Source organism: Oncorhynchus clarkii, chromosome 17 (assembly GCF_045791955.1).
Source record: "Oncorhynchus clarkii lewisi isolate Uvic-CL-2024 chromosome 17, UVic_Ocla_1.0, whole genome shotgun sequence".
In the NCBI taxonomy this organism is placed as follows: Eukaryota; Metazoa; Chordata; class Actinopteri; order Salmoniformes; family Salmonidae; genus Oncorhynchus; species Oncorhynchus clarkii.
Genome location: NC_092163.1, coordinates 30,177,018 through 30,192,484, shown reverse-complemented (window position 1 = coordinate 30,192,484; position 15,467 = coordinate 30,177,018). Strand labels below are relative to the sequence as shown.

At 41.7% G+C, this 15,467-nt stretch overlaps 1 protein-coding gene across 1 annotated transcript; it reads right to left on the bottom strand.

The window, feature by feature from the left end:
* Positions 1 to 325: 325 nt before the first annotated feature.
* Positions 326 to 3,945, bottom strand: LOC139370686 (myelocytomatosis oncogene homolog). The gene is made up of 3 exons (XM_071110310.1): positions 3,758 to 3,945; positions 2,016 to 2,600; positions 326 to 1,751 (listed from the first exon to the last, which is right to left on the bottom strand). The coding sequence occupies exons 2-3, from the start codon at positions 2,587 to 2,589 to the stop codon at positions 1,174 to 1,176; spliced, it is 1,152 nt and encodes a 383-aa protein (XP_070966411.1). The 5' UTR covers positions 2,590 to 2,600; positions 3,758 to 3,945; the 3' UTR covers positions 326 to 1,173.
* Between the last annotated feature and the right edge of the window lie 11,522 nt (positions 3,946 to 15,467).

Below are 15,467 nucleotides of genomic sequence, written 5' to 3'. Positions count from 1 at the left end.
AGTGTCTCTCCATCTAAGCACACTGAACTTTGTATATAATTTGAAAGTGTGACAGGCAAATTATTGCTTGTGTTATCAGTCACAACTCAGCTTGAGATAAAAATTGGGATTATCTTTTGACAAGGCTTTGAAAATCTGGTACTTTTCAATCTGGTACTGTGCGACCTTCACAACTGTCAATCATTCACCCACGCACCTTGACCCAAATACCATAAACTAGTACCGTACACTGATTGTTCAATAGCAGTCTTCTTGGAAGCAAACCATATACATACACCTTGACATGATGCAAGGTATCACAGTCTGTATAATAACACAAATAAACTGATTTGTCCATTCTTTATTACATTATAAAAACAAAGTCCGCTGATGAACAGAACTATTTACTTGCAAATAAACCAAGAAAAAAATACAAATAATTTATGTTACATAATAAACAAAAAATATACAAAGAAATCTATATCGTTGCTTCTGAGAAACCAAACAAATTGTCAGGTCCGAGACCTGGTCGAGGTAGGTACAGTAAATCATATGCTTTTAACAAAACTTATAAAACATTGTACAGTTACGAGTCGACAACAGAATGAGTTTCAAGGCATGAGAACCCAACAGGTCAGGGCTTTAAAGTTTGAGAGTAAAAGAAGAAGTCTAATTGGGTAAATGTGTTTAGACATTACATTTTTTTTGCAATTAATAGCAATAATTGGAATACATTACATTCAACCCCTTATTAGAACTCAAACTTTGGATCCAGCCCAAAATAAAAAACCACAGCAAGAGAACAACCAAGTTCATAACATATGGGGGAATGTGGAAGAAACCTTATTCAAGTTCCATGTTTCAGTAACAAATGGCTGCTCACTTTGATGTAGACTGTTACATGTAGTCTACTTTATGAACAATGACTTTGGCAAATCGCTAGGACAATAAAAGACAAAAATCATTTTACTGGGCTGAACGTGGCCCTATTGCTCCAAACCAAACTTTTTTAACCACATTTAACTGTATCAGTAACGTAACATTCACTTCTTCTTGAACAGTCACTGCAGGAGATGGATGCCACCATGCAGAGTGTGCGCAGCGTTAAATCTGAAGTCCAGACAGGTCTTCTCAACCGGTTTATTTAAATGTCTCTAAATGTTTGTTACACACCTCATCTCCTTGGTCCCACCATTACCTCCTGAGCTGCTCCAGTTTAGCTTTGAGCTGCTCCTGCCCGTCTCGGAGCTTGTCTCGCTTGGCGTTCAGTCTCTGGCCCTCAAGCTCCAGGCCGCGGATGCTGTCACGTGCCCTCTTCAGGATGACCACCTTGGAGGCCTTGTCGTTATTGGACAGCTCGGGTACGTTGTCCCTGAGCCGCAGGAAGCAGTTCTTCAGCTCGTTGCGCCGCTGCCTCTCCATCACATTGTGGGTATGCCTCCTCTCCTCCTCGTCCTCCATGTCCGGCGACTGCCTAGAGGAGCTGGACTGGTGGTGACTGCTGAGGTAGTGGCGGGACGAGGATGAGCGGCCCGACGAGCCGTGTTGGTGGTGTCTGTGTGAGTCTGAGACCCGGGAGCGCTTGTGGTGGGAGTTTGAGGTGGTCGAGAGCTCTAGGCGGAGGGGCGATGTGGGGCAGGGGGCAGCGTAATTGTGCTGCAGCTGGATCTCCAGGTGTTGGCGCTTGATGGCACGTCGTTGCCGCCGGCTCTCCTCTGCCAACTGGGAGGGGCTGGCAGTCCTCTTCACGGTCACTACGTCTATCTCCTCCTCTGTGGAGAAGAGAATCCACAAGAGATTGGGTTAGCAGGCATTTCCACTAACATTTGAACAACTGCAATTCAGATGCATTGGCTTTAGACTACCACATTTTTAACGAGGAGGCCCACTATTGTACAACTGGTGTCACTACCTATGTCAAACGGCCTAAAGTCACTTTCTAACACTCCCTCTTAACATGAAAGCAAATAACTCGCATGCTATTGTAACCTTTTAATTTACAAGCACAGCTTAGGCAAGAATGAGGACCAACTCACCAGTATCGCTAGCACTGCTCCAATAAGTTGAGAATTCGCCTCCCGCCGAGCCGTAGTCGGAGGTCGACTCGCTGCCTTGCTCCTGACGGTCATGCCTGTCCAATAGTAAATCCTCATTCTCCAAAGCTTGGCACGCGAGTGCCGCGGTGTGGCAGTCCAGTGTGGAGCCAGCAATTTCCTCAAAGATTCTTGTGTCTATGTCCGAGAGCAGCGGGCTGCTGGAGAGCACAGACGATAGCTTCTCCTCCATAGACTTATCACCGAGGCAATGCCACAAACAGTCGTCGGACTCCTCTGGCTGTTGGTCCTTTGTCACGGTTGCATTGCCATCGTACAAAATGTCAAAATTCCAATTTAGTTGTGGGTCTTGATCTTCCAGGAGTATATCAGAGACGTAGCTCAACTGGTCCTCCTTGGAAAGTGGTTTGGCATTGAGTCCAGCCTTCATCGGAGGGGACTGGGGTGGCGTGGGGAGCGACTGTAGGTCCTTCATCAAGCTCTGGCAGAATTCATCATCAAATAAGAGAGGCTCCGAGTAGAACCAATCTTGCGACTGAGAGAAACTCTGCAGCATTTTGGCTGACTCTGGGAAGAGGGAAGATAAAAAAATGCGTTAAAAAGAACAGTAGAATGCAGTTCAGAACGCACCACCGCAAAGTGGGCAAAACACTAAGTGTGATGAGAGTTCTCAACTTTTTAGTGATGCTCTTAGTACTCCAACTGCAAGCACAACGTTTTATTTATGTTTACATCCTTGCCCGCCCCAATGAGGGTGGTCATCAACCAGATGTTATCCTCATGACATAATTTAAACAGCTGGGGAGCTCAGTCTCCAAATTAACATTTTCCTCAGGGAAAGTTCAACATCTCTCCCATTCAGATTCACATTTTCAAGTTTTGTATTAGTCGTATGTACGGGATATACATATCAAACGAAATGCTACTTTTCGTTTCCTTCTCGACAATTCAACAATATTTTTTTAAATTAACGATAAGAATATGAACAAATTAAATAGCTCAGCAGAATAAAAAATGTTTTTTAGCATAAGTAGGCTGGCTATAATAAAGGAACGCACAATTTACGGAAAAGGGGGGATTGGGGGACAAATGTTTAAATTTGGTAGTATTTAACAATAACATTTCAGAAATATCACAGGTACATGTATATCAATCAACTATCAATGTATCTACCACAGTTAGCTGAATAGCTAACTTTAAGTTGAATATTTAAATACCGCAGATGGATGCTGAAAAACTACGGCGATCCAGCCCGCCCACACTTGTCGCCTCTGAACTCAATCGTAAATCGTGGCTAAAATACCAGACGTTTTAAAGGGCTAAAGTGGTGCAGTTACTATAAACAAGCAGTAGGCTAGCAGAACAGATAATAACTATGGCAAAACTAGGCTAACGTTACATATGGGCGTTTAACTAATCAAATGAAATGTCCAGTTTGATCTGAATTTACAAAAAAATACAAAGTAGCCTAGCATGCATTGACAGTTGCACATTAAAAATGTTTGCCAAAATAAAGAATTGAAGCTAAAAATCACTCATGCATAATAAATTACCCTTTCGTGCATTCTGTAATCTCTTTTGAAATAGAAGTGTTTTAAATGTCTGATAGCGAGCAAATTAGACAAACTACGAAAGAAATCCAGCTAAATTACCGGCATGTGAAAAAAAACACGTGAAAAAACCCATGTGATTTAAACTCTGACGCTGTAAATATAAACTCTTACCTTTATTCTTTCAGGGGGTGAGAAAATGAAGAAGACGCCTTTTCTTCGTGAGTTGTTAAATTCCAACGAAATTTAAACGGAGATAAACGAATGTAATTATTCTGCTGTATCTAAAAGTACTGAAGCTCCACTGCGTTTTAATCAAGCTACCATACCTCACGCACTATACCAGATCTATCTGTGGGTGGGTGTGGCGGCGAGACAGATTTCACTATATACTACCACAGCACAGCAGTATCCTTCCACAGCCCAAAATCGCGCCAAAACGTAACAATCAATATGGGACATTAGATTTTAAATACTCTACTGCCCTTTTAATGTTAATTTGGTATAAATACGTATGCATCTGCTCGGAAAATACGGGGACAAAACACACACCGCAAAACGTGTTTAAGGAAAGGTCTATACCGTCTGGAGACGCGGATGGATCTACTCTCAATGCGCATTAAGGAATTCCAAGAAAATGGAGGCGGGCTGGGTACAAATATACACGTGTGTTCTCACAAATGCCGGGTGTCTCGTCTGGTTCTTAGCAGCAGCAATAATATTAAGAATAATAAGGCATCTTCCGTTCTATGATATGGGCATATGGGAATGAGTTTATGGCCAGGTTGGACATTTCAAAGCAATTCACCAGCCAGCCCAGGAACGCACCATAAATGATTTGCATGCTCAACAAAACGAAACGCCCAAACTATAATGCCGAATCTATTAATTAAAATACTAAATAATAGTAATGATTTACACGGTTTAACCTTGCGAAAATGGAAGTAGAGGGTTCCCTACTATAGTATTCACATTAGTTACATGAGGAAAAGCAAAACTCGGTGGGGATTCACAGATTAGATGATCCATTACATTGACCAGATACTGTAGTGGCCGCCTGAACAATGTAAAGAAACGTCTTCAAAAATGGAATGCAGTCGGGAGAAGAAAATATCAGGTGGGACCGTTCTAGCCAATAAGAGGGCAGATACCCGTGCACAACGGTTTCCACTAGTTACCACAGCCACAAAGTAAAGATAACGCTAAAATTGGTGAAAAAAATCGTGAAAAATTTGCTTTTTAGTTCTACTTCAAGGTTAGGGTTAGGCATAATGTTAGCAGTGTGGTTACGGTTAGATTTTAAATCACATTTTAAGAAGATACATTGTTGATATAAACTGGGTTTATTACTTTGTGGCTGTGGTAACTAGTGAAGACCAAGCACAACTCCTATATAAAGTGTTTTTTTCCTTAAAGTTGCCGGGATGTCACGTCTCCTACTTATATCAGTACACTCGTAACAATCTAATCATTGTGAAACTTCTATTCGATCAAATAAGCCACACGTAGAAAATAAACCATGACATGTTTGTTTTTTTAACCAAATTCTACACTCTCTCATTGACCTCCATACAAAAACTCGCTCAGTGAGCGGAAAATAAAGTCCCCTGCTGGAGAAGACAGATTGTGGGCCCAGTTACCTCTCTCGCTTCGCCATTTACTCTTTGCGGAATGTACTGCCTAGTAGAACAAGAAATATGTACAGCCTGAGTTGCATCTGTTACAATTGGTCCAGACTACAAAGTGGACGTTTGCAGACACAATCTATTGTTTAAGGACAGAAGTTAAGAATTGAATCACTTTGCAATGTACTCTATGCGAACAATCAACTTCTTTTTGATTTTACATGGGTTTTTAAGTTAGATTTTCAATACAAATCTACCCAAATTTTTAAACGCAAAATAAAATGATGCATTCATTTCTGAAAAACTATAGGAATTATGTCAATGAGCCACTTTCATACATCTTCATTGACATTCAGTCATGTGTAATCAGTGTGCCAATCAGTAGGCTACCTCAAATAGCATGAACAATATTGTCTATATGAGCTAAGATCAGTCTTTGTTAGGAGGACTGACTGGCTGCTGGCTCTTGCTCAACCAGGCTAATATGGGTGAACTGAAAGAGTGGGTTAATGTGCCACCTAGAAGTTGCTGTCAGACTGGCCCACGACTAGAGTAGCCTGTATTAGAAACTGAATGAACTCTGCTGTCAGACTGGCCCACTGAACCAGTGTAGCCTGTAGTAGAAACTGAATGAACTCTGCTGTCAGACTGGCCCACTGAACCAGTGTAGCCTGTAGTAGAAACTGAATGAACTCTGCTGTCAGACTGGCCCACTGAACCAGTGTAGCCTGTAGTAGAAACTGAATGAACTCTGCTGTCAGACTGGCCCACTGAACCAGTGTAGCCTGTAGTAGAAACTGAATGAACTCTGCTGTCAGACTGGCCCACCGAACCAGTGTAGCCTGTAGTAGAAACTGAATGAACTCTGCTCACGCCTCCGCTAGTATAATTTAAGCGCCATAGAACTGTTGCTTTCTCCCTGGCTACCTACAAACCACACAATGCATGGGCCTATTTCATATTTCAATTACATAAAACATGTTTTTTTTTAAATCCCATTTCTTGTTGAAATGTAGAGTTTTATTCTGGTACTGTAGGCTACTTTATACCAAACACTGTATTCTATCAATGGAACATGTCTTAGATCTTAATAAATTCAATAACTTTTATCCATCTACTTTCAATGCGTATGCCATTCCCAATACAACACGCTGAGGATCTTTCCACAAACGCTTGCCAAATATATTAAGAGTAAAACTTTACTTCCGGACTCCAACTACCAATGAACGTGACAAGGTTGGATAATGGTTTGGTTACATCACTGGAACAAGCACATGAAAGCCAATAGACTGTCCTCTTTCCGTTTGCCAAAAGTTTATAGACAGAAAATTGCTCTATGGAAATAACTTTTGAGTTATCATTATGTTATGAGAGAACAGAGACTACTTGTTCAAGCTGTTCAGAATCCTTGTTCAAGTTGTTCAGAATCCTTAGAATAAGTTGTGAGAACATCTCTAGCTGAGGGCCAATTATCTAAATATTCTAGGAGGCTTGTCTTAGCTTGAGGTCTGTAACATCCTAACATTTTCTTGTCAGTGACTTAATAGTAGAAAAAAGTTTAGTTCTGTGTAATGGAGAAACTTTTTTTTGAGGTGGGGTGGGTGAATTTCGGTGTACATTTCCACTTGGGCCTGTTATTATGTGGTGGGCGCTATGTGTGGTTGTCATGCTTTGTGGTATACATCAGAGAAACCAGTCTCTTTTGGGAATATATTAAAGTCCACCCGATTGCATTGCTGGCAGGCAGCTAACCCAGCAATAGCTCCCATATGCCTACACTCTTAGAAAAAAAGGTACTATCTATAACCCTAAAGGGTTCTTCGGCTGTCCCCCTAGGAGAACCCTTTGATGAACCACTTTTGGTTCCACATAGAACCCTCTCTACAGAGGGTTCTAGATTGAACCCAAATGTGTTCTACCTGCAACAAAAAAGGGGTTATTCCAAAGGGTTCTCCTATGGGGACAGCCAAAAAAACCTTTAAGGTTATAGATAGTACCTTTTTTCTAAGAGTATATAAAAGGATATGGAGACACAATAGAACAGTTTGTTATAGGGTCTTAGCGCAGAATCATGTGAATTAAACAAAGACTGTCATTGTTCCATTATGATATCAATGGTTCAACGGAAATCATTTGTCACAAAATATACACAGACATTTGTTAACTGTACATCCCATATTGGAACTGGACAATGTCGGAGAGTGAAATGCTGATTGTGCATATAGCTGTGTAGCAAGGGTGAGGTAGGTAGGAGTTTACATGACTTAGCAGACAAAGGCTACTGATCTTTATTTGCACACATGAATAGAGAAAGTTATAATGGATGACAGCTGGGATAATGCAGTTGACATAATCACAGATAGGGTATTGTAGAGCCATTTACCGTACTGGGGCTCCCAGACACCGTACTGCACCGTACTGGTGCTCCACTTGCTGCTGCGGTCAATGTGGCCATTTCTTTGCAGTGAAACCTTGAATATACCCCAGACAACACAGAAGAACATGGAGGCGTTTCCCAATTCACTTTGCCCTTCGTGTCTGTGAACAAAATCTTTATGTTGAATACATATCAAAAAGTAATAGGACAGTGATGTGCATTGTGATGACCTGATAAAATGTAAGGGTTGAATATATTATCACAATAAACTCATTTGAGATATTTCGTAAAATAGATTTCTTATTTGCTGATGAATATTTGGATATCCACCCTGCACAAAGCCATTGGATGTGCCATGTGCATATGTTCTATCCCTTTGCATTGTGAGGACAATGAAAGCATGAGTAGGACAATGTGACACAATGTCACCATAGAGGCAAGGGAACATGCCACACGTCAGTGTTCTCCAGATGCCGACCGTTTCTGAGAAAAGGGTGACCCCTCTGCCTCTTCTGCAAAGTCAGTTTTTGTAAGACACGGAGAACGGTTCCTCACCCTCAGCCTTGCGGCCTTTTTTGGTGAGGGAAGGGTCCCTCGCAACCTTGTGACATCTCCTCTGTGTCCCCCGATAGTGCAGTGAGGAGAGAGGAGGAGGGCGATGACCAGGAAGGGGTTTGAGATGAAAACCACCAGTTAACGTTTCTGTTCTTTTAAAGAAATCTGCCATTTCAACATTGCCGGCCTCAACGAGTCTGCTATGGGCAGGGGTTCGGGGGAAATGGGTTGTGTTGCTTGTGGCTTTGTGATAGGGGGCTGTGTGGGGGACACAGATACCACTACAGAGTGATCCAGGGTCTTCCTCTACAGATTACCACACTGGATTTCCTTATCTCGTTGGTGGCAGCATGCAACTGATTCTTCTTGGGAAATTAAGCACAAATGAATAGGCCCATACGTGTCCTTTGGAATTTGTTTTCTCCAGAGGAGACAGGGAATGTCAGACGCAACATCAAATTGTCTATTGTTGGACAAAGTTTAATGAGGTGAAAAAAACACTCGTGCCATTTTAGAGTTTTTTTTAATTAATGAGATATATCAATTGATTCCTCGAGAATGTCACTTATGAAAATTATCATTGTGACCCCATGGACTGTCAGTTCCTCCATTGTGCCATCTATGAATTTGAGTGTGCATTTCTCCAGCTGCAGCCCTTAGCTTTGTAGCAAACCAAGTGGTTGCCGTTTATTTATTTATTTTTCATTAAGGAGTGCGCCTTTAATGTCAATACGAGCTTGGACAATTCTGGACAAGAGTGTGTAAGATTCTGGCCCAAATAAACTCTCTTGTTCAACTTCATGTCTATGGTGGTCATGTTACTAAGATATGGGAAGTGCACAGGACAGGAAAAAAAAGAACAATGACAAGGTAAGAGAAATGAAGAGGAAGGAAGCGTCTAAACTGTTACAACTGAAGGCCACATTGACATTTTCGCTTCCTCATTTTCTTAACATAGGCTCGATCTTAAAAGAACAGGACCTTTAAATGTGTCAAAAGACTCAGTATGTACGGTACGATCTATAGTTTGTCTAGGGTAAATTTAAATGTTACTCTTTTGTATGCGGCATCTTGATTTAAGTTGATTAAAAAATAAATGTCTTCATCCAGTGTAAAAATTGCAGCTTTAGCTCAAAAATAATTACTATGAGCATTTGTAAGCAGTTCTGACAAAGGAGGAGATGGGACATTAGTATTAAAGGTCAGTGAGTACACCAAGTTTTCAGGACGTTTTAGTGACCAACCCTACTCCCTTCTACCATGGAGAGACACCACAAGAGGAACAGAGGGGCACTGTGTTGGAATGAGAAACAGACCCCTGACTTATTCGCAATCAGCCGGCCCCTGCAGCGCAGACACACACACGCACGCAAATGCACACGCACACGCACACACACACACACACACACACACACACACACACACACACACACACACACACACACACACACACACACACACACACACACACACACACAGGGCCCCCAGTTGCTGAGCTCAACATCTGTTTCTATGCACATGGAGTTCCCCCCTCACTTACTGTGTCTCTCACTATAAGACTTCCCTGTTTCTCAGAGTTGGGAGTTGATAGAGGAGCCTTTGGACTACATGGGACTCAAGTTACAAGCTGTCATTACAGTTTGTAGGTTGGGTCCCAAGAAAGCACATAATTGTAGCATATGGAACATAGGTGGTCATCTAAATATACCCACACATTGAAATATATAATTCACAATATCATAGTATCATATGTATTTCACAGTATATACTCCCAACAAAAACAGTTAATTATCCAAAGAAGACATATTGATGAATCAACTTATTTATGAATTTGTTAGTTGGCAGGCACATTGATGGAGGTAGATTCCCTTATTGAGTTATTATATAGAACATTCAGGGTGAGGGCACTATTTCCAAGCTGCGCCCAGTACACACACAAATACACACAGAGAAAGAGAGAAACAGTGCTCCTGACTGGAGGAGAGATGAAGTAAAGAAGAGGAAGACAGACAGACAGGGCTGCAGGGGAGGTCACATGGATTACACATGTGTGATGATGTGGGTGAAAGTGAAAAAAAGGGCTGCAGGAGTTTTGGGAAGTAAAGGGGCTCTTCTGTGAATCCTACGGGAAATGTTACTAGGAACTCTGCAACTGTGGTGAGAAAAAGGGCTGAGCAAAGAGAGGGGGGAACAGAGAGAGAGATAGAGTGTGGGTGGTGGGAGCAAAGAGAAAGAGAGACGGAAAGAGAGAGGTTACTAGGGGTGGAAGAACTCAGAGTCTGGAGCAACACCATAGTATTTATTTTTAGGACTGCTCTGACATAGATAGAGACAGAGAGAAAGAACGAGGGAAAAGAAAGGGGGAGGGAGAGAAAAAGAGAGGGAACGGAGAGCTGTTCCAGATGCCAGAGGAGTCTTATGACTGTATGTTCAGCGTGGCACATTGCTGCCTAGCGCTATGAGAGTCCTCGCCATATAGGGCAAAGCACTAGTCAGTTGGTGCCCGCACTTGACCCAAAACCTGACACCATGCGAGCCAGCGACATTCACAACCCCAGTCATTCATGGGGCAAAGTTCTGAGAAACACTGGGGCCAGTCTTATATGGCAAACTCCAGCTGCCACGAGTGTCATGAAATTTAACAGTGTGTGTGCTGCTATATGGGCCTGATGAAATATGACTTGCCAAAATATGGCTTGCCTATGCACATAGGGGCTTTGCCGATTCAATGTATTATGAGCCTCAATTCATTATGAAACTCAATTATGGACAATCAAGAAAACGGAAATATTGGCAGCGTTGAAAACTGAAATTATGGATAGCACTGCACGTGACAGAAATTGATTGGATATCAATCATTCATATGAATATGTATAAAATGTGTCCAATATCAATAAAATGCAAAAAAAAGCTGTATGGAATTCTATTTAACAAATTATTCTGAGAGCAAGATTTTTTTTTGGTGAAAGTTCACCTAAGTCCTTTCAAGAATGGGAGGGTCAGGGAGCCAATATTCTCATGACCCACTGAACTCCTAACATTTCACAGCCTGTTTCACACTAAGAGTGAAGAGGGGCCCAGCAGATACTCCAGCCTAGCACTGCTGGACACTCTAGCCTTGCAATGTGGTTCCAAATAGTTCCAAATGATGAAAAAAATGTATGCTCTTTAGCATTTCGCCATAGCTTTCCATTGCTTTATTACGAGAATAACTTCTTCTACATGGATGCAATTTCTATGTTGCAATTACCTAATTGGCATTTGAGCTTACTCTTTATGTAGCATAAAAACTTGACTTGGCTTATATTACTTAAGCCCTTGGCTCATATAAGAAGCGTAGGCTGCTGACAAATGTCCTCAATCTCATGTAAAAACTGAATCCATGTAAAAGTTATTCTGAAATGAAGTAATATAGGAGTGGAAAAAATATATGTCAAAATGGAACAACGGTGTCCCTTCTCTGCCTATATCAAGCAGAGTTAGTTGTGTCAAATAAATCTATATGAAGAATGGGGGGGAATGAAAAGCTGTAAGTGAAACCGACGTCAGTGTGCTGCTATAACATCAGAGGTGGGACCAAGTCATTGTTTTACAAGTCTCAAGTCCCAAGTCAAACCAGGCAAGCCCGAGTCAAGTCTCAAGTCAAGACCGTCAAGTATCAAATCAAGTCTCAAGTCAAGTCTCAAGTCAAGTCTCAAGTCCTAAACTTTGAGTTTTGAGTCCTAAACAAGCCATAATGTGCTCTTCACCAAATGTAATACCATTTCATATTTTTATCAAGAGTAATAGTTAGTATATTACATTTACGCAAATCACGAATGGTTTTAAAATATCTATATATTTATTACTTTCCAAATAAATGTTATATTTCCATGAGACCCCCCCCCATAGTGATCGACTATCGAGGATCACTATGGGGAGCAATCTGGCGATGTAGGCTTGTACACAGTCACCCAACATTAACACACACACACACACACACACACACACACACACACTCTGTGTGGTAACAGTAGGCTAATTGATCACGTTCCCGCACTGACTGACTGTGTGTCATGTTAGCCTACATGATACACTCTTAAAGTAATAAAATATATAGCTGTCGGCAATATTAGCCACGACTTACCGTTCTTTGTGCAGCTTCAAATGTCGAACAAAGTTGGAAATTGTTACTCCTCTGTCTATAATTTTCTTCCCGCATGTTTTGCAAGTTGCAATCTGTTTTTTGTTGATACAGCGTGTCTTTATATCCGAAAATACTAATTTGGGGTATCATCTTTCCAAGGGCTCCATCTGAATTCACCCGCTGACGTTCCTCTGCACTGTCACGCACAACTTTTTCGCAGCTGGCACAATTTGATTGGCTGCTGTCCGATTCAAACTGTAATCCGTTAAATGAAGAGTTGATGCGCTGCACATTTTTTTTAATAGCATCATTTTTACTATTTGGGCTTGGGGAGGGTATCAAGTCAGATCTAGTCAAAAGGCTCAAGTCCAAGTCAAGTCACGAGTCATTGGTGTTAAAGTCAAAGTCGAGTTGCAAGTCATCATATTTGTGACTCGAGTCCAAGTCATGTGACTCGAGTCCACACCTCTGGCTAACACTATAGCTTCCTTGACTTTCCCTGTCCCCATACCGGACTCAAACCAGTGGTCTTGTGATTGCAAACAAACATGACAGTCCTACTTGACAATGTACCAATCACTTGAAATATTGAAAATAATTATATTCAATAGCTCCATTGGCAACATTTCAAGCTAGCTGTGAAGTGAGCTTATGGCACGTTCTTATCTCTGTTACATAAGCTCTCTAAGAACATACTTTTGCATACTCCTACTTTTGCACCTGACTGTATCTCGACTGTAATTTGCTGCTATATGAGGAGGGAGTCACTGGGTGCTTCCCAAATGGCACCATATTCCCTACATAGAGCACTTCTTTTGACCAGAGCTCTATAGGCATTTGACAAAAGTAGTCTGCTATATAGAGAATAGGGTGCCATTTGGAAAACGTTCTAGACCCAATTTAGAGCACTACTTTTGTCAAGTGCCCTTAGAGCTCTGGTCAAAAGAAGTTCACAGCAACCACCATCCCCTACAGTTATCTTATGACATTCAATGCTGCAGCAGAGGACCCCTGCCCCCATCACACCTGGGTGCTACCCATGTCTCCCCCACTCATGCGCATACCCAAGACCATTTGCCAATCAATACAGCTTTATTCTTATCCACTGTTCAATTGCTGGCCTGAATGCCCTCTTGCATCCCTGAAAGACCCCCAAGCCAACACAGCAATCAATGAGGAATGCATTGAGAATTAAGGGTAAGTAAGCTGTTTTTAAATGTTCACCCCCCACTACCTCTGTCTTTTCTCTGTCTCTCCGAACCCTCTGCCCTCTGTTTAGAAGAGTGGGTGAAGTCTGAATAATCTGTGGTTTGGTCACTTTATGTAGTCCCCCATCTAGTGATTTGTTCAAGATTAGCCTCGTAGGCGGCAGGGTAGTGGTTAGTGAGCGTTGGACTTGTTACCGGAAGGTTGCAAGTTCAAACCCCCGAGCTGACAAGGTACAAATCTTTCATTCTGCCCCTGAACAGGCAGTTAACCCAATGTTCCTAGGCCGTCATTGAAAACAAGAATTTGTTCTTAACTGACTTGCCTAGTTAAATAAAGGTAAAATAAATAAAAAAAAGATTACAAGGGTGCCCAAAGTCAAATAGCACTTTAAATGCGATTTGATTATCCTGGAAAATCTATTGTCATAGCGATGCTTGTCATGGATCCAAATCCTTGTCATAGATTTCCAATGATGTAAGCGCTTGATATGCAGCACTCGTCCAGGCAGAACTTTTGTTGTTGTTGGTCTAAACTCCACAATCACCTCCACTATAAAACGACTGGCCAGTGTAGATTTTGCACTACTACTGTACAGTAAAGAATCCTTGTACTACCAAGTGCGCATTTGTCCACTATGTGCACTTGGTAGTACAAAACATATGACATATGGATGACATGCTTCATTTATTTAATTGTAACACTGGATTTAGATGCTGATTTTCTGGCTTAGGAAACATACAGACCGCATAGGTTTTCTTTGTGTCTCACTTTTACATTTCCAAAATGAAATCAAAAGTATATGACTAACTAATTGGAGAGGCCCATAACAGCTTCATTCATTCAAAAGGCCCCATTTAGCCTGGTGTTAATGTAGTGTGAAATGTAGGCCACTCGTCGCCTACCTGTTCAACGAAATTGTCATATTTTTCTCTCTGTGTTCAGTTGCTCTGTGTGACATTGATGAGTAAGATAGCTGGGAAAATTATGTTTTGTGTCTGTCACAGGGAAATGATTGAAGTCAAAGTTGTAACAGCACCTTTTTTCAAGTCAGCTAAACCCTACACTATAGGCCTATACTTTCCCTTTCTTTCTCCACCCCCTATACTTATGCCTTAGAGCAATAGGGGGTACCAGGGGGTACCTGGCCTATCCACAGGGGGTACTTGGCAAGACTCATAAGAACATAGGCTGAATGATCAGTCACACTTTGGGTAGAACAAATTGTGATTGGGGGTTTATTAACTAAAAGAGGTTGTGAATCACTTCTTTTTGAGTATCCATTTGAAATAGTGGTCATTGAATCGTGTCATAGACAATCCTATCCTCTCTCACACTCCAAATACGCCGGCTGTGATGGGCATGAGCCAGATTCACTGACATTGCCTTTCCTTTCACCAGACTCATACAGCTCCCAGCTAAGCTCAAAAAAACATCCGCAACTTTTCAAAGCCGTTTGCTTAGCGCCCCTCATGCTCTTGTGTGGATGATTGCATCACAATCCAAACGGCAGGATGTGGGAGTTAGAGGCCGAGCTTCCAGTGAATACATGCAATGGAAATGCAATTCCAGCTGTAGACTCCCCAGGGAATTAGCATTGTATGAGTGGAACTACGGAATAATGCATTTGTACAGGCATATTGTGGGTCAACATTGGGCCCCCGTTTAAAAATAAGCCATTCACGAGCAAGATGGCTCATAGATACGTGGCTGTGACACATATACAGGAAGTTACTCACAATAATGTTATTCAGCTGTCTAGGATGGTATTTCACTCATTTTTTTAATTCCCACAATTATTAGCGTACTTAGCTGGGTATATTGAAAGAACCGGTGCTCCCCCTTGTGGCTGAAACATAAAACCTCAGCTCATTTGGAAAGGATATTGAACAGTAGCCTACTTCGACAAAGATATCACTGAAGAGACCGCTCGCTATAGGCTCATACAGCTAGTGATCATTTGGTTGGTAACCTTTTGTCCTTAAGCTATTGCAC